This window comes from Bombina bombina, chromosome 10 (genome assembly GCF_027579735.1).
Source record: "Bombina bombina isolate aBomBom1 chromosome 10, aBomBom1.pri, whole genome shotgun sequence".
In the NCBI taxonomy this organism is placed as follows: Eukaryota; Metazoa; Chordata; class Amphibia; order Anura; family Bombinatoridae; genus Bombina; species Bombina bombina.
Genome location: NC_069508.1, coordinates 132,128,720 through 132,150,854, shown reverse-complemented (window position 1 = coordinate 132,150,854; position 22,135 = coordinate 132,128,720). Strand labels below are relative to the sequence as shown.

The 22,135-nt window shown below is 36.5% G+C and overlaps 1 protein-coding gene across 1 annotated transcript in view; it reads left to right on the top strand.

Moving 5' to 3' along the window:
* The window catches only part of AK5 (adenylate kinase 5), an 809,863-nt gene that overhangs the window by 710,138 nt on the left and 77,590 nt on the right, over positions 1 to 22,135 (top strand). Inside the window, exons 12-13 of the mRNA XM_053693336.1 lie at positions 212 to 375; positions 11,475 to 11,591. Of these exons, the coding sequence (XP_053549311.1) occupies positions 212 to 375; positions 11,475 to 11,591 (281 nt within the window). The remainder of the gene's footprint in view (positions 1 to 211; positions 376 to 11,474; positions 11,592 to 22,135) is intronic.

Genomic DNA, 22,135 nt, shown 5'->3' with positions numbered 1-22,135 from the left:
TGATGTTAGACATATACTGTAATAGAAACATCATAAGACTTTGTGCTCGGGCAAAAACTTTCTTATTGGTTTATAGGGAAAGCAAGGTAAGAATTAAAATATTAGTAAAATATTACGTTTGTATCCTTAAATTAATTTGAGGTATTTTATCATTGATTTAAAATTAAATGGTTATATATTTACATGTGTTTTTTCATCTTATGTATTTAAGGTGGCCCTGGATCTGGAAAAGGAATTCAATGTGAAAAATTAATTCAGAAATATGGATTCACGCACTTATCCTTTGGTGACCTAATGCAGAATGAGCTGGCAGCACTCTCAGAGCGAGGGAAACTAATGAAAGATTTCATAGAGCATGGGGAAATGGTTCCAATTGTAAGTTGCAGTTGAAATAATCTATGACATTTAATTTTAGGTTATAGGAATGTCAGAATAAGCAAGCATATTTTATGAAGGCATCTAAAAGTACGTTTTGTACTGCTCCTAGTTAAAAAAAAAATTATGAAAAAAGAAGCTCATGTGTTTCTGTAATTTGACATAAATGGTCAATACAAGATTTTGGATTTTAACCCCCCCTAGAGCCCATAGTGCAGTGGATGACAGGTCATCCTCCCGGGGAATCCCCTTTCAGATGCAGATTCTGGGGACAACCTTCATTGCAGGTAGGAAAGGAAACTTCAGTCTCCTTCCTGTTTACCTGTAGAGAGTAAAACACCTAGTGACAACACAATGCAGGGGGGAGTGGTTATGTCACAGGCTACCAGAAACTCCCTCCTGAATAAGGGAATACCAGTTTATGAGTCTGAGGCTCCTATATGCTGCACAGTGAGTAGGAGCTCAGTTATACCTGCTCTTCATTGGCCACAAAGATAGTCAGTTAACATTCAAGAGGCTTTTAAGGGGTCTTCAAAACAATACATATATATATATATATATATATATATATATAAATGTCTAAATGTGAATATCAAATCATGGAATACTGTAACACAGTCCTTTTAGATGTGTAAATGAACGTACACTTTACCACAGTTTACTTACCAGTTGAATAGTATGTAACAATACATTCCTAAAAAAAAAAAACCACATAGTGAAAAACAGATTGTGATAAAAGACCAGATGACTTGCAGCCAAGCGCGTGCTTTCATTTCATAGATCTTAAAGGGACAGTGTACCCCAATTTTTATAGAACTGCATGTAATAGACACTACTATTATGCACAGATATAAGATTATAAGGTTATGCACAGATACTGATCTAAATATCCAGTATAAAACCTTTTAAAAACTTACCTAGAAGCTCCCAGTTTAGCACTGTTGGTGAGGTTAGGCTGGGACACCTAGTGAAGGGGGATGAGAAAGCAGGGAGAGCAGACACTCCCCCTCCCCTGCATATGAATAAAACAGATCAAACAGATAGGAATCTGTAGACTTCATTCTACATCTGATACTTAACGGTTTGGTTAGGAGCCTGCTTCTTTTTTAATAACATATTGTACTGATTTTCAAACTATACATTGTTACAGAAACACTCCCAGGTGGGCTATATAAATAGATTATCTACAATAGATTTATGCAAAGATAAAGTGAGTGTACAATGTCCCTTTAAAGGATCATGAAATACAGTAGAATTGCATCATTAACAAGTGCATAATAAAAAGACAATGCAATAGCACTTAAATGAGTAGTATATTTTTTTCTGACTAATTCCAAACTCTACTTCAAATTGACGGCCCCTTGTTTCATGTGACATCCATCAGCCAATCACAGTCTCATTATACGTATACCCTCTGACCTCTTGCACATGCACAGTAGTAGCTGGTGCCTCATAAAATGTGAACATTCAAATTGTGCACAATTTCTTAATGAAAGTAGATAGGAAAGTCTCTTAAAAGTACATACCTTTAAAGGGACAGTCAAGTCCAAAAAAAACTTTCATGTTTCAAATAGGGCATGTAATTTTAAACAACTTTCCAATTTACTTTTATCACCAATTTTGCTTTGTTCTCTTGGTATTCTTAGTTGAAAGCTAAACCTAAGAGGTTCATATGCTAATTTCTTAGGCCTTGAATGCCGCCTCTAATCTAAATACATTTTGATAGTTTTTCACCACTAGAGGGCATTAGTTCACGTGTTTCATATAGATAACATTGAGCTCATGCACGTGAATTTACCATGGAGACAGCTCTGATTGGTTAAAATGCAAGTCTATCAAAAGAACTGAAATAAGGGGGCAGTCTGCTGAGGCTTAGATACAAGGTAATTACAGCGGTAAAACGTGTATAATCGTAACTGCCGCAGAAAAAAGTAATTTACTAGTAGTATATAAGTAAAAGTATATTGTAAAAATTCTTCTATTTTATATTCAAATGCACCCATGTACATTTCAATTTTGACTTTCTATTTATTTAATTTAGCTTGCTCACTTTTGCAATGATTTCTTTATTTATGTGTGGATAAGTGGGATGTGGTTTACAGTTTGGGGAAGCTATATGGCTTAATCATTCCTCCCTATGATAAGCAGAAATATCACTACTGGAAATGTAGCAATCATATACATTTTGCATCATGCTGAGTGAGATGGAGTGTTTTTGCAGACAGACTTTTTCTCTAGCTGCCTTTGTCTAATTGATTTTCACCAAGTACTAAAAGTAGCATTTTATTTAGGAATATTGATAAATGTTGGATACATGCTTTTTTTCTCCTTTTTTGTCTCTATGACTATGCTCTATAAGGGTTTGAGAATAAAATCAATCTATATAGAGACATTAACATAACAGATGAAGCCTTTTTAAGAGTTGCACCTTTAATACAAGCAAATGGTTAAAATTGAGGTGTGGTGATGCAGTAAGGTATATTATATACAATGAATGCCTTATAAGCAGGGTTAGTAGTAAGTTTGAATAATTAGGTGTCTCATAGGCAGGAGAGTACTCACCGCACATTTAGAGCTTGTGACCCCCCTCACTTTAAAGGGACAGTCTACACCAACTTTGTTATTGTTTAAAAAGATAGATAATACCTTTATTACCCATTCCCCAGTTTAACATAACCAACACTGTTATATTAATATACGTTTTACTTCTGTGTTTACCTAGTATCTAAGCCTCTGCAGACTGCCCCCTTATTTCAGTTCTTTTGATAGACTTCCATTTTAGCCAATCAGTGCGGACTCATACATAACTCTATGGGAGTGAGCACAATGTTACCTATAAGACACTCATGAACTAGTACTGTCTAGCTGTGGAAAACAGTCAAATGCATTGAGATAAGAGGCAGTCTTCAAGATCTTAGAAATTAGCATATAAACCTACCTAGGTTTAGATTTTAACAAAGAATACCAAAAAAAATGCAAATTTGATGATAAAAGCATGAAAGTCTCATTTTGAATTGACTGTCCCTTTAAGTTATTTGCAGGCAGAGCTGTGATCTGCGACACTAATGTGAAACTGCAGGTCTGTGGGTATCTTCCACAATCAGTCCAGTCCACTACAATCTAGTGCTGTGGCCCTATCAGGTGAATGACTGCCACTGACCCACTTTCACTCCTGTCTAGTCCAAGAAGCTAGTACTCTGCCCACCGTAAGATGCTGTTGTGTTTCAACTTATACCAATTAAAATATTTATTTTGAAATATTTTTTATTACATTTTCAAGTGAATACAGAGATACAAAGATACAAAAGAAAATTAAAATAAAACTGGCTGTGTCAACACTTTTGTTTTCTTAATTGTTAAAAAAAAAATTAAATGTATTCCTATAGTTTCAAGAACAATTATAATTTTGTCCATAAACTGAGTTATGAGAACGTATATCTTTTTTAGTAGATACTCAGTAGACCATATTCTGCTTATAGCAGATTAATTTTTTTATCATCACTTCATACATTCCACCTATTATGTATAATAAATCTCAATATATCTCTCGCTTAACATTTTTTTAGAGTGTATTAAAGAGTAATAAATAGTAGGAAAGGAGGATAAAGAAAAAAAGAAGAGTATAGGAAAGTAAAGAAAAGAGTGGTCACCCATGATTATTCACCAATGGTAAAAGAGCAATGGAGCGCTTAATCCAATGACACCTCTAGTACACTACTTATATTTTGTAGTCTCTTGTTGTCTTCCCAATTTATCCATTCTTCCCAAGTATTTATGTATTCTGATCCAATATCTAGTAGAGTAGAGGCGATATCAGCCATTTGGTGATAATACTTGATTTTATTCAGAATCATTTGGAAATGTGGTTCTCGTGGACTTCCAATATTTTGCAATGATAGTCTTAACTGCTGTACAAATTATTCCTATTAGTTTCATTGAAGACTTAGTTAAACCCTCAATCAGGAAATTTAATAATGCTTGCTCTTTAGTTAGGTTGATTTGTCTATTGAACATTTCTCTGATAAGCTCATTTGTGGAGTCCCACATCTCTTTATTTTTTGGGCAAGTCCACCACATGTGTGTGTAAGATCCTTCTTCAGAGAAACCTCTATAACAGTTGTATGTATGTGTTCTATCTTTATAGAACACAAACATATGGTCTACTGAGTATCTACTAAAAAAGATATACGTTCTGAGGTTTGCAGTAACTGAACACGATTGACCCCTTTTAAGTATATCTATCCATTCTTTATTTTCTTTTGTAAATTGCCCTTCATTTTCCTATTTTAGACTATGTTTAATTTTACTGTTTGGATCCTCTGTTGAGAAAACATTATATAAACCTGAAAAAGTTCCTTTTAATCTTTTTGGACTAACACATAAAGTCTCGAAGAAAGTGTCAAGCGCGAGTGCTCTTCATCGTTTTAACTCTGGAGATTTATTGTAGGTAGTGAAACCATGAGTTAGGTAGGATTGGAGGTATGTCTCTATATTGTTCAAATGTAAGAATGTTAGTTCCATTGAAAGTGTCTGCAATGCGATAAAAGCCCTTATTAGCCCAAATATATTTAATAGTGTCTCTAACCGTGGTAGCTACAGTTACTAAGGGGGTTGCTATAGAATTCTTTAAAATCAGAGGGAATCTTTTATGAAGTATGTCCCAAATTTTAAGTGAGAGTGCAACTGAAATATATCTTAACCATATTTGTTTCCTATCTTTCTTGGGTATCCATAGTATTTGGTAGATAGGTGTAAGATCCAACATATCTCCTTCTATCTGAACCCAGGCTAGGGAGTTATCAGTATGGCTCCACAAGGCAGTTTGGGCAGTTATTGCTGCATGAAAATAAACCAATAAATCTGGTACTCCCAAACCTCCCGAACTTCTGTTTCGTAACATAGTCCTTTTATTTATTATTGCAGCTTTATTTGACCAGATAAAGTCTAACAGTTTTTGTTGTATCTCTTTTATATCTGCTCTTTGAATATCTATGGATAGAGCCCTGAATAAATACAATAATTTCGGTAAAACAAACATTTTGCTAATTACAATTTTTCCATAGAACAAAATTTTATATGACGCTCATTCTTTCATTTCCTTGTTAAGTAGAGAATACATGGGAACATAATTAAGCTTATACAATCTATATAAATGTTTAGGTATAAGGATGCCTAAGTATTTGATTGCATCTTTTTACCCATTTGAAATCAAAGTTAATCTCCAGAAGTTTTTTTGTATGATCAGGTATGTGTACTTCGATTGCTTCACATTTGTCATTATTTATTTTATATCCGGATAACACTCCAAATTTAGATAATAGTTCATATAGAGGCAGTAAAGAGATGAGGGGTTTAGTGATGGTTAGTATGACATCGTCAGCAAATAATGAGAGTTTATGGGTAGTGTTACCTATCCTTATCCCTGAGATATTGTTATTCTTCCTGATGGAAGCTGCTAATGGCTCTATGCACAGTGCAAAGAGCAATGGGGAAAGTGGACAACCTCGTCCCGTTCCATTAAAAATCTGTATTCTCAGCGATTGATAACCAGCTATTTTTAAGACCGCTGTTGGGTTTGTATATATTGATTGTATAGCCTTTAAAAAAAATCCCCCCTAATCCCGAACTGTTGCATAGTATGAAACATATAGTCCCAAAAGACTCTATTGAATGCCTTCTCTGCATCCAACGAGAGAAGCAGAGAAGGCATCCTCATTCGCGTAGTAAAGTCTATTAAATCTATCACCTTTCTAACATTGTCTAGGGCTTCCCTATCTCTGATAAATCCCACCTGATCATTATAAATCAATTTAGTCATAAATGGGTTCAATCTAGTCGCAAGGATCTTAGTGAGTAACTTTAGGTCTCAAAGATATAGGTCTGTAATTTTTACAGTAAAATTAATTTTTTCCAGGCTTGGGAACGACACTTATTCTCGCAGATAACAAATCAGGAGGAATATCTCCTTGTAATATGTGATTAAATGAGGATGCTAAATTTGGTATTAGTGCTGCTGAAATATTTTTATAAAAACAACCCGAAAAGCCATCAGGACCTGGGGCTTTAGAACTTGTTAATTGTTTAATAGCTAGAGCTATCTCTTGTGTTGTGATAGGAGTGTTTAGGCGATCTATACTATTTGTATCTAATCTAGGTAATGAACAGTCTTCCAGAAAGGTTTTAATTAGATGATCACGATTCTGCATTTGTTCTTGTTTTAAATGATATAATTTTTTATAAAATCTGCGCACTTTAAATATTTAAAGGGACACGAGAGTGAAAAACAAACCTTCATTATTCAGATACATCAATACATTTTTTTTTTTAAATAATATTTTTATTGAGGTTTAAACAATACAAAAAAGTAGAAAGCACCAAGTATGCACAATACAATACAAATCCACCACATCAATACATTTTAATAGGCTTTTCAGTTTACTTATGTATTTAAATTAACATCATACTCTTGGTATCCTTTGTTGCAAAGCACAGGTAGGCTCAAGAGCAGCAATGCACTAATGGGAGCTAGCTGCTGATTGGAGGACACATATGCCTCGTCAAATGTCTTTAGCAAGTTTCCAATAGTAAATTGCTGCTCTGGAGCTGACTTTAACTTCCTGTGCAGGAGATAAAAACATAGTTATATACAAGCAACAGAACTTATTAGATCAGTTTGATTTTGCACCAAAATGTCCATTTAAAGGGACAGTCTAGTCAAAATTAAACTTTCATTATTCAGATAGGACTTGTAATTTTAATCAACTTTCCAATATACTTTTATCATCAAATTTGCTTTTTCTCTTGGTATTCTTAGTTGAAACTAAACCTAGGTAGGCTCATATGATAATTTATAAGCCCTTGAAGGCTGCCTCTAATCACATGCTTTTTAAATTCCTTTTCAACACAAAGAAAGTGAAAGTACACATGGGCCATATAGATAACACTGTGTTCAGGCACAGGGAGTTATTTAAGATTTAGCACATTACAATGCTAAATGCAAGACAATAGATAATAAATAGTCATGTGATCAGGGAGCTGGAAGAAGGTTCCTAGATACAAGGTAATCACAGAGGTAAAAAGTATATTAATATAACTGTGTTGGTTATGCAAAACTTTGGAATGGGTAATAAAGGGATTATCTATCTTTTAAAACGATAACAATTCTATTGTTGACTGTCCCCTTAAAGGGACGCTGAACCCAATTTTTTTCTTTTGTAATTCAGAAAGAGCATGCAATTTTAAGCAACTTTCTAATTTACGCCTATTATCATTTTTAATTTGTTCTCTTGCTATCATTATTTGAAAAAAGAAAGCATCTAAGCTTTTTTTTTTGTTTCACTACTCTTGACAGCACTTTTTTATTGGTGGATGAATTTATCCACCAATCAGCAAGGACAACCCAGGTTGTTCACCAAAAATGGGCCGGCATCTAAACTTACATTCTTGCATTTCAAATAAAGATACCAAGAGAATGAAGAAAATTTGATAATAGGAGTAAATTAGAAAGTTGCTTAAAATTTCATGCTCAATCTGAATCACAAAAGAAAACATTTGGGTACAGTATCCCTTTAAGTATGGGGAGCTGCACAAAATAGGGCCATGGACTGCATTTGTGCAATGAACAACTCGCTGGATATTAGTGTTGCAAAGCACAGAAGACGAGTAGAAGAATGTAATTCTACATAATATAACTAATTGTAAAAACGTTCGTAAAATCTTCCAAATGTGACAAAGGATGAGCTATATCTGCTTGTTGGAAGCAGTATAGGAAATGACACTGTTTCTTCAATAAAGGTTTTGGCAGGAATGCTGGGGTCTTTCATTACTTGATGCATTCCTCCCAAAGAGAGATGATTGCTAAAAAGTCACTTAGCCGCACAGTATGTCCTTGTCATCAAAAGAAGAGGAGAATGCAGATGTTCTGAAATAGTTATAAATCAAAGTAAAATATGTTTAAAGCAATACAGAATGCAGAAAAGAGAGATGTGGTAAAGGGTTATAGTTAAAGCCTGAGAGATTGTTATAAAGTACCTCAAGGTAACAATAGATGAAAGACGAACTTAACACCTTTTGCATAAGTAATTATATTGCGTTATGATATGGCAGCACATACATTTTCAAGGGATATTGTACTGTACATTTCCTCCCCTTTAATGTGTTCATATTTTACTTGAGTGTAATAAATTGTTTACAAATAGCTATTTATTTTGTCATTTGATATAGTTGATTTTGCATGTTTTAAATGGAAAATACAAATCTTGCAATGTTCTCTGTAGAAAAGCTATGTAAAAAAGACGTGGCAGCAGAAATAAAATTCCCAGTAGGACGATGTTTCCAGTTCTTTGAGTACAATGTAATCTTATCAGCTACTTGCCTACATAAATTATCCCTAGCATTAAATCTATTGGAAATTGCACCTTCATGTTCATTCTAGCAACCGAAAATGAAAATTGTGGTTGATAAGCACTGGCCTGTATGTTTAGATGGATAGATGGATAGATATATAGATGAATAGATAGATAGATAGATAAATAGATAGATAGATAGAAGTATATCCTTGAGAACAATGGGTTGAAGTTTAAATGAGCAAAAACAGCTATTTTAAAAAAAAAAATCAAACAAGTCATTGGTAACACATTTAAGGGGAAACTAATTTTACAGTATACTGTGCCTTTAATAAGATAAAGCTCTTCACATTTTTGGGGGTATTTACATTTTTTTTGGATTATCTGTTCTATTTTTACTGTATATGCTGCATATTACAAGATTGTTTATGTGGCATTGGAGAAGAGAATCAAATGCATGATGGGTCCTGATTGGTCAGTATGCTGAGTGCACAGACCATGGTCCATCGGTCATCGATGACTAAACTCAGAGCTCATTCATACTATTAGTTTTAAAATTCAAACTGTACTCTCATGTAGATGAAAAAGATTGTTGTACCACCTTACCCAGGAACTCTTGGCTAACAGGCTTTATTGTTTTATTTGCTTTTTTACTTTTTTGTGTGGAGGAAAGATAAAATACGTCTTTATTATTGTTGCAGCCATATCTGTGTGAGCTTTAAAGGGACACTGAACCCAAATAGAGCATGCAATTTTAAGCAACTTTCTAATTTACTTCTATTATTAATTGGTCTTCATTCTCTTGTTATCTTTATTTGAAAGGCAACAATGTAAGTTTAGAAGCCGGCCCATTTTTGGTTCACAATCTGGGTTGTGCTTGCTGATTGGTAGCTAAATGTACCCACGAATAAGCAAGTGCTGTCCAGGATACTGAACTAAAAAATTGTCTGGCTCCTTAGCTTAGATGCCTTCTTTTTCAAATAAAGATAACAAGATAATGGAAAAAAAATGATAATAGGAGTAAATTAGAAAGTTGTTTAAAATTGCATGCTCTATCTGAATCATGAAAGAAAAAGCTACACGAAACCCATATTTTTTTATTTTATGATTCAGATAGAGAGTACAATTAAAAATAATTCCAATTTATTTCTATTCTCAACTATACTTGGGTTTATTGGTATCCTCTGTTGAATTGCAGGTAGGTAAGCTTAGGAGCGTGTACATGTCTCGAGCAAGCAGTTTTGCAAGAATTCTTTAAGCAATGTTATACATTTGCCAGAGCACTAGTTGGCAGCAGGGTTTACTACCTAGCTATCTCTTTAACAACGAATACCATGGATACAAAGCTAATTTGACAATAGAAGTAAATTGAGAACTTTTTTTTAATTCTATGCTATTATAGCCTAGATTACAAGTGGAGGGATATTGCTAGCGCAGGGTGCGCTATTCATATTAAGGTAGCTGTCAATCTGATATTAAAAGTTAATGGTGAAAGATATTAACCATAGATTGTTAGCACGGCTGACATTTTTTTAGCACGCCTTATACTTTCAATTGATAGCGCAGACCACGCTTAAATTGCTCATATTACAAGGAGTGAGTTATATGCAGTGAACAAGCACAACACATAATAGCGCTGAATAATTGAATATATAATATGTGGATTTGTATGTGTGCCTGTATACATGTGTAATTTATACAGTATATACTGAAGAGACTATGGGGTCTATCTATCAAGCTCTGAATGGAGCTTGATGCCCCGTGTTTCTGGCGAGCCTGCAGGCTCGCCAGAAACAGCAGTTATGAAGCAGAGGTCACAAAGACCGCTGCTCCATAACCCTGTCCGCCTGCTCTGAGCAAGCGGACAGACATCGCCGGAAATCAACCCAATCGAGTATGATTGGGTTGATTGACACCCCCTGCTGGCGGCCCATTTGCCGCAAGTCTGCAGGGGGCGGCGTTGCACCAGCAGCTCTTGTGAGAATATGCTGAATACGGAGAGCGTATTGCTCTCCGTATTCAGCGAGGTCTGGCGGACCTGATCCGCACTGTCGGATCAGGTCCGCCAGACCTTGATAAATAGAGGCCAAGGTAATTGGATGACTTTTTACTGCACGCTGAGTTGGAAACAGGTCTTTTATTTAACATGCGTTAGGATTATACAAGTTCAGTCAGTATAAAGTGACATAGAAATCATTTAATACATAATTCAATTATTTTTTAATGTGAAATATATTACTGTTTTATGCTATCCTATTGCTGAGAAGAGAAATCTCTTTTGAATGATCAACAAGGACATAATACACTGACATTGAGAATTGTAATACAGGTGAAAATCCCAAATCCAGAATTCCAAAATCTAAACTTATTCTGAAATCCAAACTTTTTAATTATATTTTTTTATAAAATAAAATGATCAAAAATGACTATTTTACCATTCCTGTAAGTCACAATCTTCTCCAATTTGTAACATCACCATGTTTGTAGCAATGTCACTGGCACTCCCATTGATGGTTTGGGAATGTCTCCCCAATAGGTCACCAACGATCCTCGGCCTTTAGTGTTGGGTATTGGCGATAACAGCTTCTAATCAGCGATCCCCCAGCATAATGAATATGCCTCGTTGTGCGTACCAAACCAGTTAACACAGTATTTTCCAAATTTAACATATCTATGTGACTCTATTATTGCACATGTTATATAGCATAAAATAAAAATGTTTGCTTAACTAGTTTTATTTCTTTCATTCAATAGGATATCATATTTGAGATTCTTAAAGATGCAATGATCTCTTACTTTGGAAATACTAAAGGATTTATCTTAGATGGCTTTCCTTGTGAACTCAAACAGGCAGAAGAATTTGAGAGCAAGGTGAGTGTTACTGAAGTAAAGAAAATTATTAATTTAACTCTGATCATTAAAGGGACAATATGTGGAGTTATAATGCATATAATCAATATTATAATAGTATTAGTTATGATTCAGACAGTAATAAGTGAAGTATTCTTGAGAGAGAGAGAGCAATTATAGAAAAGTTAGCAAAACTAAAGTTAACTTCATATTATGTCATCATGCTACATGTGTAGAATTAAAATTGAATTAACTATTCGGCATACAGATTGGTGAAAGCCATATGTAGAAAACTTAGCTTACATTTTGCCTTTGCATTTATGGTATGGAACAAACTGACTGGTTTGGAATGAGTATAAATTCTGCAAGAAATTTGCTGAGAATTGTTACTGGATACTTTCTGGATTTTGAGGTATCATAATAATTGTTTATACTTATTTGTATTTATGATTAATAAATACATTTGTGTCAGCTAATATTTGATAGTCATTGGTATTGTTTAAAGGGACATAATACTCATATGCTAAATCACTTGAAACTGATGCAGTATAACTGTAAAAAGCTGACAGGAAAATATCACCTGAGCATCTCTATGTAAAAAAGGAAGATATTTTACCTCACAATCTCCTCAGCTCAGCAGAGTAAGTTCTGTGTAAAAAGTTATACTCAGCTGCTCCCAGCTGCAGGTAAACAAATTTAAAAAAATGAAGAAATGAACAGCAGCCAATCAGCATCAGCAGTGCTGAGGTCATGAACTCTTACTGTGATCTCATGAGATTTGACTTAACTCTCATGAGATTTCATAGTAAGCTTCCTTTACCTGATTGGTGAAATAATATGAGAGTGCACGATGCTAGTCCCTTCAGATGTCCCAGGACAAACACACTAAAATGCTGCTTAGAAATCCTTTACAATGGGAGGTGGCTACTGAGGAACTTTTGAGGTAAAATATCTTTCTTTTTTACATAGAGATGTTCAGGTGATATTTTCTAATCAGCTTTTTACAGCTATGCTGCATCACTTTCAAGTGTTTAAACATTTGGGTATTATGGCCCTTTAATCTGTAATTCAAGAAAAGAATTTTAGTGTTCTCTCTCTTTGTTTTGAGTGACATAATACCATCTTTTACTGGTCAAACCCTAAGTGACAGGCCCTAGACTGAGGATTTAGATTACAACACAGTGTACTCGGGCAAGCTATTACCTCTGGATCATATAGCTTTAATGTGGCCAAAACCGCAGCTTTGAAATTTTTAGTATACGTGGTGGTTTTAACAGGCAAAAGCAGCTATTTCAAATGATAAAATAAAGGTTATTAAGTGAACACACTCAAATGATTATTGGAGACATTTTAAAGCAGTGGGGGCTGGTAAAGTTCTGAGATAGTGGGGCCCCTAGTGTTATAGTGATAATCTACGCACTTCAGTGCTTAAGAGCCTAATGTTAAAGCCTTAGCTATATAGTTCATATGCTTTTGTGATTTTTAATCCTTGCCCTAAAACAGGACTTAGCCAATTACATTTTTTAGTGTTTTATAGTGTTGACAAATAGATTTGTAACAGCCATACTGTAATTTCTTGTGTTAACATTTAGCATATAGATCACTGTGACAATACATTTGAATCTTGCTAATTTAATGTTGCTGTATTCATAACAGAACTACATAAAATGTGTATGAACAGTAAATTAAATCCTCCTTTTTTTTATGTCTGCGCTCACAGCCCTGTTTAATGTGCTAGCGCAGTATTGACAGCTGCTACTAGTAGTGACGGGCAGCAGGCGTGTTTATTTACCGGGACAATGAGAAGAAAGATTCAAATCTGCAGGGGTCTAGGACCCCAAAGTCCAGATGCAAGGATTAATAATGAGCCCGGGAAAGGAGAACAGAGATTTAGCCAATTGCTAAAAAAAAAAAAAAATAATAATAATTTTTTTGTGCAGCAATCTTAATTAGATATCTAACCAGGAGCAGAGTCCAGTGGGAATGGCTGGGAACAGCGTTCCTGCACTATTTTTGCAGAGGGATCTACATTGGAATATTATTCCTTTATGTTAATGTGTGTTTTATAAATATATTTATATTGTAAGCTTCACACTTGGAAATCTCCTACTCCTTATATATTGGTTTGTTTAAAAAAATGTTTTGCCTTGAATGAGAATGTTCTGGACAGGATCTACTGTCTTTTGATAATATTTATTTATTTAGACCCCCGTGCAATAAGAGATCCTTAGTAGGATTTTTAGCAGGGTTCTCCCAATACTCTGTTGCATTATATGGATGTTGATGGAGCTGGTATATGTACATATACACAGTCATGGCCAAAAATATTTGCACCCCTGCATTTCTGTGAGATAATGCACCACTTCGCCCAGAAAATTGTTGCAATTACAAATGTTTAGGCATTTTCATGTTTATTTATTTTGTTTGTATTAGTATGACACAAAAAAGTGGAGGGAAAAAAAGCCAAATCTGACACATTCCACGCAAAACTCCAAAATAGACTGGACAAAATTATTGGCACCTTCTCAAAATTGTAAGAAATAATTGCATTCCAAGTTTGTGATGCTCCTGTAATTTGTAATTAAACTCAGCTGTATCAATTCACTGTGCCCAACATTGTCAAGAAGTTTACAGCCCATGGCACTGCAGCTAATCTCCCTGGATGTGGACGAAAGAGAAAAATTTACCAAAGATTGCAACTAAGGATTGTTCAAATGGTGGATGAAGAACCTTGATCAACTTTCAACTTTTATATTGTAAGCTTCACACTTGGAAATCTCCTACTCATTATATATTGGTTTGTTTAAAAAAATGTTTTGCCTTGAATGAGAATGTTCTGGACAGGATCTACTGTCTATTTCTTCTTTTTTTGATAATATTTATTTATTTAGACCCCCGTGCAATAAGAGATCCTTAGTAGGATTTTTAGCAGGGTTCTCCCAATACTCTGTTGCATTATATGGATGTTGATGGAGCTGGTATATGTACATATACACAGTCATGGCCAAAAATATTTGCACCCCTGCATTTCTGTGAGATAATGCACCACTTCGCCCAGAAAATTGTTGCAATTACAAATGTTTAGGCATTTTCATGTTTATTTATTTTGTTTGTATTAGTATGACACAAAAAAGTGGAGGGAAAAAAAAGCCAAATCTGACACATTCCACGCAAAACTCCAAAATAGACTGGACAAAATTATTGGCACCTTCTCAAAATTGTAAGAAATAATTGCATTCCAAGTTTGTGATGCTCCTGTAATTTGTAATTAAACTCAGCTGTATCAATTCACTGTGCCCAACATTGTCAAGAAGTTTACAGCCCATGGCACTGCAGCTAATCTCCCTGGATGTGGACGAAAGAAAAAAATTTACCAAAGATTGCAACTAAGGATTGTTCAAATGGTGGATGAAGAACCTTGATCAACTTTCAGACTAATTCAAGCTGACCTTCAGGCACAGGGTCCAAATGTGTTAGCTCACACTATATGTCGCCATCTGAATGAAAAAGGACGCTATGGTATAAGACACAGGAGGACCCCACTGCTAACACAGAAACATAAAAAAAGTCAGATTAAAGTTTGCCAAAACTTACCTGAGGAAGCCATAATCCTTTTGGGAGAATGTTCTGTGGACAGACGAAACAAAATTACAGCTTTTTGGCAAAGCCCATAATTCTACTGTTTTCAGAAAAATAAATGAGGCTTTTAACCCCTTAATAACCAAGGACGTGCTATGTACGTCTTCAAATAATCGTCTGTTAACAACCAAGGACTTACATAGCACGTCCTCAGTCAAAATGAACGCTGGAAGCAATCCTGATCGCTTCCATCCGCTCTCAGGGTATTGCAGAGATCCCTCGATATTGGCAGTAGGGGGCATGAGAGGGGCGGGAAGGGGCATGAGAGGGGCAGAAGCGGGTGGGAGGGGGTGTGACTGCTACCGTACGCTGCAGAAGTAGGGGGAGGGTGATAGTGTTTTGGTAAAGGGATCTGGTTGGGGAGGGGTAGGGAAAGAGGAGGGTCAGTTACAATACAGAAAAAAATGGTCATTTCATTATTTGTAAAAAAATAAGCCTAATTTCCTGCAGGCAGCTGCCAGTACCTAACATAGCGGCTAATAGGTAGAGGGGGAGGGTTAAAAACCTGTTTGGGGTTGTTTAGGGAGGTTGGGTGGTAAGGGGGGGATCCTACATTGCAAAAAACATAATTTATGTAAGAACTTACCTGATAAATTCATTTCTTTCATATTGGCAAGAGTCCATGAGCTAGTGACATATGGGATATACAATCCTACCAGGAGGGGCAAAGTTTCCCAAACCTAAAAATGCCTATAAATACACCCCTCACCACACCCACAATTAAGTTTAACGAATAGCCAAGCAGTGGGTGATAAAGAAAGGAGTAGAATGCATCAACAAAGGAAATTTGGAAATAATTGTGCTTTATTCAAAAAATCATAACCACCATAAAAAGGGTGGGCCTCATGGACTCTTGCCAATATGAAAGAAATGAATTTATTAGGTAAGTTCTTACATAAATTATGTTTTCTTTCATGTAATTGGCAAGAGTCCATGAGCTAGTGACATATGGGATATCAATACCCAAGATGTGGATCTCCACTCAAGAGTCACTAGAGAGGGAGGGAATAAAATAAAAACAGCCATAATCTGCTGAAAGAAATTAATCCACAACCCAAAAATATAAGTTTATTTCATTTGAAAGAAAAAAACTTAAATCAAAAGCAGAAGAATCAAACTGAAACAGCTGCCTGAAGAACTTTTCTACCAAAAACTGCTTCTGAAGAAGCAAATACATCAAAACGGTAGAATTTAGTAAATATATGCAAAGAGGACCAAGTTGCCGTTTTTCAAATCTGATCAACTGAAGCTTCATTCTTAAAAGCCCACGAAGTGGAGACTGATCTAGTAGAATGAGCTGTAATTCTCTGAGACGGGCCTGACCCGACTCAAAATAAGCTTGATGAATCAAAAGTTTCAACCAAAAAGCCAAGGAAATAGCAGAAGCCTTCTGACCTTTCCTAGGACCAGAAAATAAAACAAATAGACTGGAAGTCTTCCTTAAATCTTAAGTAGCTTCCACATAATATTTCAAAGCTCTTACCACATCCAAAGAATGTAAGGAACTTTCCAAGAATTCTTAGGATTAGGACACAAGGAAGGGACAACAATTTATCTACTAATGTTGTTAGAATTCACAACCTTAGGTAAAAATTAAAAAGAAGTCAGCAAAACTGCCTTATCCTGATGAAAAAATCAGAAAAGGAGACTCACAAGAAAGAGCAGATAACTCAGAAACTCTTCTAGCAGAAGAGATGGCCAAAAGGAACAACACTTTCCAAGAAAGTAGTTTATTTTCAAAAAAATGCATAGGTTCAAATGGAAGATCCTGTAAAGTCGTCAGAACCAAAATAAGACTCCAAGGAGGAGAAATTGATTAAATAACAGGCTTAATAAGAACTAAAGCCTGTAAAAAACAGTGTATATCAGGAAGTATAGCAACCTTTCTGTGAAATAAAACAGAAAGAGCGGAGATTTGTCCTTTCAAGGAACTTGCAGACAAACCCTTATCCAAACCATCCTGAAGAAACTGTAAAATTCTAGGAATTCTAAAAGAATGCCAGGAGATTTTATGAGAAGAACACCATGAAATGTAAGTCTTCCAAAATCTATAATAAATCTTTGTAGAAACAGATTTACGAGCTTGTAACATAGTATTAATCACTGAGTCAGAGAAACCTCTATGACTTAGTACTAAGCGTTCAATTTCCATACCTTCAAATTTAATGATTTGAGATCCTGATGGAAAAACGGACCTTGAGATAGTAGGTCTGGCCAAACGGAAGTGGCCAAGGCGTGCAACTGGACATCCGAACCAGATCCGCATACCAAAACCTGTGTGGCCATGCTGGAGCCACCAGCAACACAAATGATTGTTCCATGATGATTTTAGAGATCACTCTTGGAAAGAGAACTAGAGGCGGGAAAATGTAAGCAGGATGATAACACCAAAGAAGTGTCAGCGCATCCACTGCTTCCGCCTGAACATCCCTGAACCTGGACAGGTATCTGGGAAGTTTCTTGTTTAGATGAGAGGCCATGAGATCTATCTCTGGAAGACCCCACAACTGAACAATCTGAGAAAACACATCTGGATGGAGAGACCACTCCCCTGGATGTAAAGTCTGGTGGCTGAGAAAATCCGCCTCCCAATTGTCTATACCTGGGATATGCACCGCAGAGATTAGACAAGAGCTGGATTCCGCCCAAACAAGTATCCGAGATACTTCTTTCATAGCTTTGGGACTGTGAGTCTGTCATGTTCTGTCTCAGGATATCATGTGAGAGCCTCATTGTCTGGAACAGTTGCTTTAAAGGAAGATTAGTAGAAGCCATACTGATTGAAAAATGATAAATTTATTTAAACAACAAAATACTTTGTTTAAGCAAATACTTGCAGAATATTTAAATATGCTACTCAGGTATGTTAAGACCACATACAGCAGGAGTGAAAATAAACAAACAAAGTAAGCAGAGATGCAGATTCAAAAAGGAAAGTCTTTCTCCTGATAATAACTGAAATGTAAGATTTGCACAAGACAGAAAACAACTTGTAAACAGGTAGCAGGTTTAATGGTAAAGTCTTTCTCCTGGTTATAGTTGAGTGCAGGAATTGCACAAGGCAGGATACAAACTTGTGAACTGGTAACAGGTTTAAAGGTAAAGTCTTTCTCCTGGTTATAGTTGAGTGCAGGAATTGCACAAGGCAGGATACAAACTTGTGAACTGGTAACAGGTTTAAAGGTAAAGGCTTCCTCCTGGTTATAGTTGAGAGCAGGAATTGCACAAGGCAGGATACAAACTTGTGAACTGGTAACAGGTTTAATGGTAAAGGCTTTCTCCTGGTAATACCTTGTAAACAGGTGCAAAGGTGAAGTCTTTCTCCAAAGAAGTACAGGAAACAGATTCTGACTTGACAAAACAGATCCAATGTGAAGACACCAATGCAGACTAAAAGCCATCCTTAAATAGGGAGGTTTTGCACAGGGTTGGTTCTGATTAAATCCAGAATTGAGAACACCTGTGTGTTGCACAGGTGTAATAACAAGTAAGGCAAATAGTTATTTATCAGATCTTTTAAGTTCCTTGCTATTCCTAGAACTGGCTGTGGCTCAACACACAAGCAAACCGACTTGCAAGCACACAGGAATAGTAACCACAGAGCCACAGGTTCAAATCCCCACACAGCCCTTCTTAGCAGAATGCCTCCCAGACCTTTTATTTTTCTTTTTAATCTGGAGGCTTGGTTCCTGACAGATGCCCCCTCCAAAGAGCGCACTCTGGGCGCTCAAAACCTGTTCAAACATCTGAAGGTGGGATTTACTAACAAGTGTTCCATTTGAAGCCCTAATACAATCAGACGGAATGGATTCTTTGCTTGGAACAGCTGCCTGAGATTGGGGACCCTTAGAAGATATCCCTGTAGACATAACAAGAGCTGAAAAACCAAGACAGTTTTGATTTAGAGGTTCTTGATTATACCCAGCAGCTTGCAATGGACTGGCTGAGGGGCAGAGTACCTCCGGGTAAAGTATGACCTCTCCTTCAGAGTCCAGGAATTCATTTTCTGTGTCATTTATATCCAATTCAACCATCTCATTCAATTCTTTCTCAGTCAATGAGTAGCTGGGTGAAGGTGGTGCAGGGAGGTGTGGAACTTTAGATTTGTAAGGGTCTGATTCAGCTGGAAGATTTGTCACTTTTATGTCTGATGAGTGACTTTTGTTAGATGGATCTCCAACCAAGGCAGAAACAAGGTAATGTGCAGGATTTCCAGTAGGTGTTTTTGCAGAGTTCCCCATTGTGGTAGATGCAGAAACAGAGGCAGTGGCATGGGTAGTGGATGTTGTTGAAGTTGTACTGCCAACAACCATCTGTTTCAAATCAGGTACCATTTCTTGAAGCGTGTTAGAAACGGTTGCTTGTAGAATAGATGTATTCTCAGTAGCTGGATCCTCTCCAGGGGTATCTTTAAGTTTGCTAGTGGAAGAATAATTTGTTCCCTTAACATCAGAGTCCATTTTAAACTTGGCTGTATCTCGACTTGATCCTCTAAGGGGTCTTACTGGACACCCTGTGATGCGGTGACCAGTTCCCCCACAATAGAAACAGAGGTTAAGCTGTCTTCGCCGAGTCTTTTCCTCTTCTGTTAAGGGTTCTTTAAAACCTTTCCTTGTTTGGGAGGTAACTTCAGACAAGGTTTTGGTTGGGAGAGATAACATTTCCACCAGCTCCATGAAATTAATCAGTATGTCCTTAATAAACTTTAACACTGATTCCAATACAGCAATAATCCCAGAGGGCTCTCTTTTATGGTCTTCACATTCTGTCATGTTCTGTCTCAGGATATCATGTGAGAGCCTCATTGTCTGGAACAGTTGCTTTAAAGGAAGATTAGTAGAAGCCATACTGATTGAAAAATGATAAATTTATTTAAACAACAAAATACTTTGTTTAAGCAAATACAAAATATTTAAATATGCTACTCAGGTATGTTAAGACCACATACAGCAGGAGTGAAAATAAACAAAGTAAGCAGAGATGCAGATTCAAAAAGGAAAGTCTTTCTCCTGATAATAACTGAAATGTAAGATTTGCACAAGGCAGAAAACAACTTGTAAACAGGTAGCAGGTTTAATGGTAAAGTATTTCTCCTGGTTATAGTTGAGTGCAGGAATTGCACAAGGCAGGATACAAACTTGTGAACTGGTAACAGGTTTAAAGGTAAAGTCTTTCTCCTGGTTATAGTTGAGTGCAGGAATTGCACAAGGCAGGATACAAACTTGTGAACTGGTAACAGGTTTAAAGGTAAAGTCTTTCTCCTGGTTATAGTTGAGTGCAGGAATTGCACAAGGCAGGATACAAACTTGTGAACTGGTAACAGGTTTAAAGGTAAAGGCTTCCTCCTGGTTATAGTTGAGAGCAGGAATTGCACAAGGCAGGATACAAACTTGTGAACTGGTAACAGGTTTAATGGTAAAGGCTTTCTCCTGGTAATACTTTGTAAACAGGTGCAAAGGTGAAGTCTTTCTCCAAAGAAGTACAGGAAACAGATTCTGACTTGACAAAACAGATCCAATGTGAAGACACCAATGCAGACTAAAAGCCATCCTTAAATAGGGAGGTTTTGCACAGGGTTGGTTCTGATTAAATCCAGAATTGAGAACACCTGTGTGTTGCACAGGTGTAATAACAAGTAAGGCAAATAGTTATTTATCAGATCTTTTAAGTTCCTTGCTATTCCTAGAACTGGCTGTGGCTCAACACACAAGCAAACCGACTTGCAAGCACACAGGAATAGTAACCACAGAGCCACAGGTTCAAATCTCCACACAGCCCTTCTTAGCAGAATGCCTCCCAGACCTTTTCTTTTTCTTTTTAATCTGGAGGCTTGGTTCCTGACAGAGTCCCACCCTGATGATTGACATATGCCACTGTTGTGATATTGTCTGTCTGAAAACAAATGTACAGTTCTCTCTTTAGCAGAGGCCAAAACTGAAGAGCTCTGAGAATTGCACGGAGTTCTAAAATATTTATTGGTAATCTCGCCTCTTGAGATTTCCAAACCCCTTGTGCTGTCAGAGATCCCCAAACAGCTCCCCAACCTGAAAGACTCGCATCTGTTGTGATAACAGTCCAGGTTGGCCGAACAAAAGAAGCCCCTTGAACTAAACGATGGTGATCTATCCACCATGTCAGAGAGTGTCGTACATTGATTCAGCATACAAAGCTGTAGAGGTCTCATGTGAAAACGAGCAAAGGGGATCGCGTCCGATACTGCAGTCATGAGACCTAAAACTTCCATGCACATAGCCACTGAAAGGAATGACTGAGACTGAAGGTGCCGGCATGCTGCAACCAATTTTAGACACTGAATCTATCTGGAAGCCTAAAAAGGTGACCCTTGTCTGAGGAATCAAGAAACTTTTGGTAAATTGATCCTCCAACCATGTTTCCAAAGAAACAACACTAGTTGATTGGTGTGAGATTCTGCAGTACGCAAAGACTGAGCTAGTACCAAGATATTGTCCAAATAAGGAAAGACCGCAATACCCTGTTCTCTGATTACAGAGAGTAGGGCACCCAGAACCTTTGAAAAGATTCTTGGAGCTGTTGCTAGGCCAAATGGAAGAGCAACAAATTGGAAATGCTTGTTTAGAAAAGAGAATCTCAGAAACTGATAATGTTCTGGATAAATCGGAATATGAAGGTATGCATCCTGCAAGTCTATTGTGGACATATAATGTCCTTACTGAACAAAAGGCAGAATAGTCCTTATAGTCACCATCTTGAAAGTTGGTACTCTTACATAACGATTCAAAATTTTCAGATCCAGAACTGGTCTGAATAAATTTTCCTTCTTTGGTACAATGAATAGATTTGAATAAAACCCCAAACCTTGTTCCTGAGGAGGAACTGGCATGATTACCCCTGAAGACTCCAGGTCTGAAACACACTTCAGGAAAGCGTGAGCTTTTACTGGATTT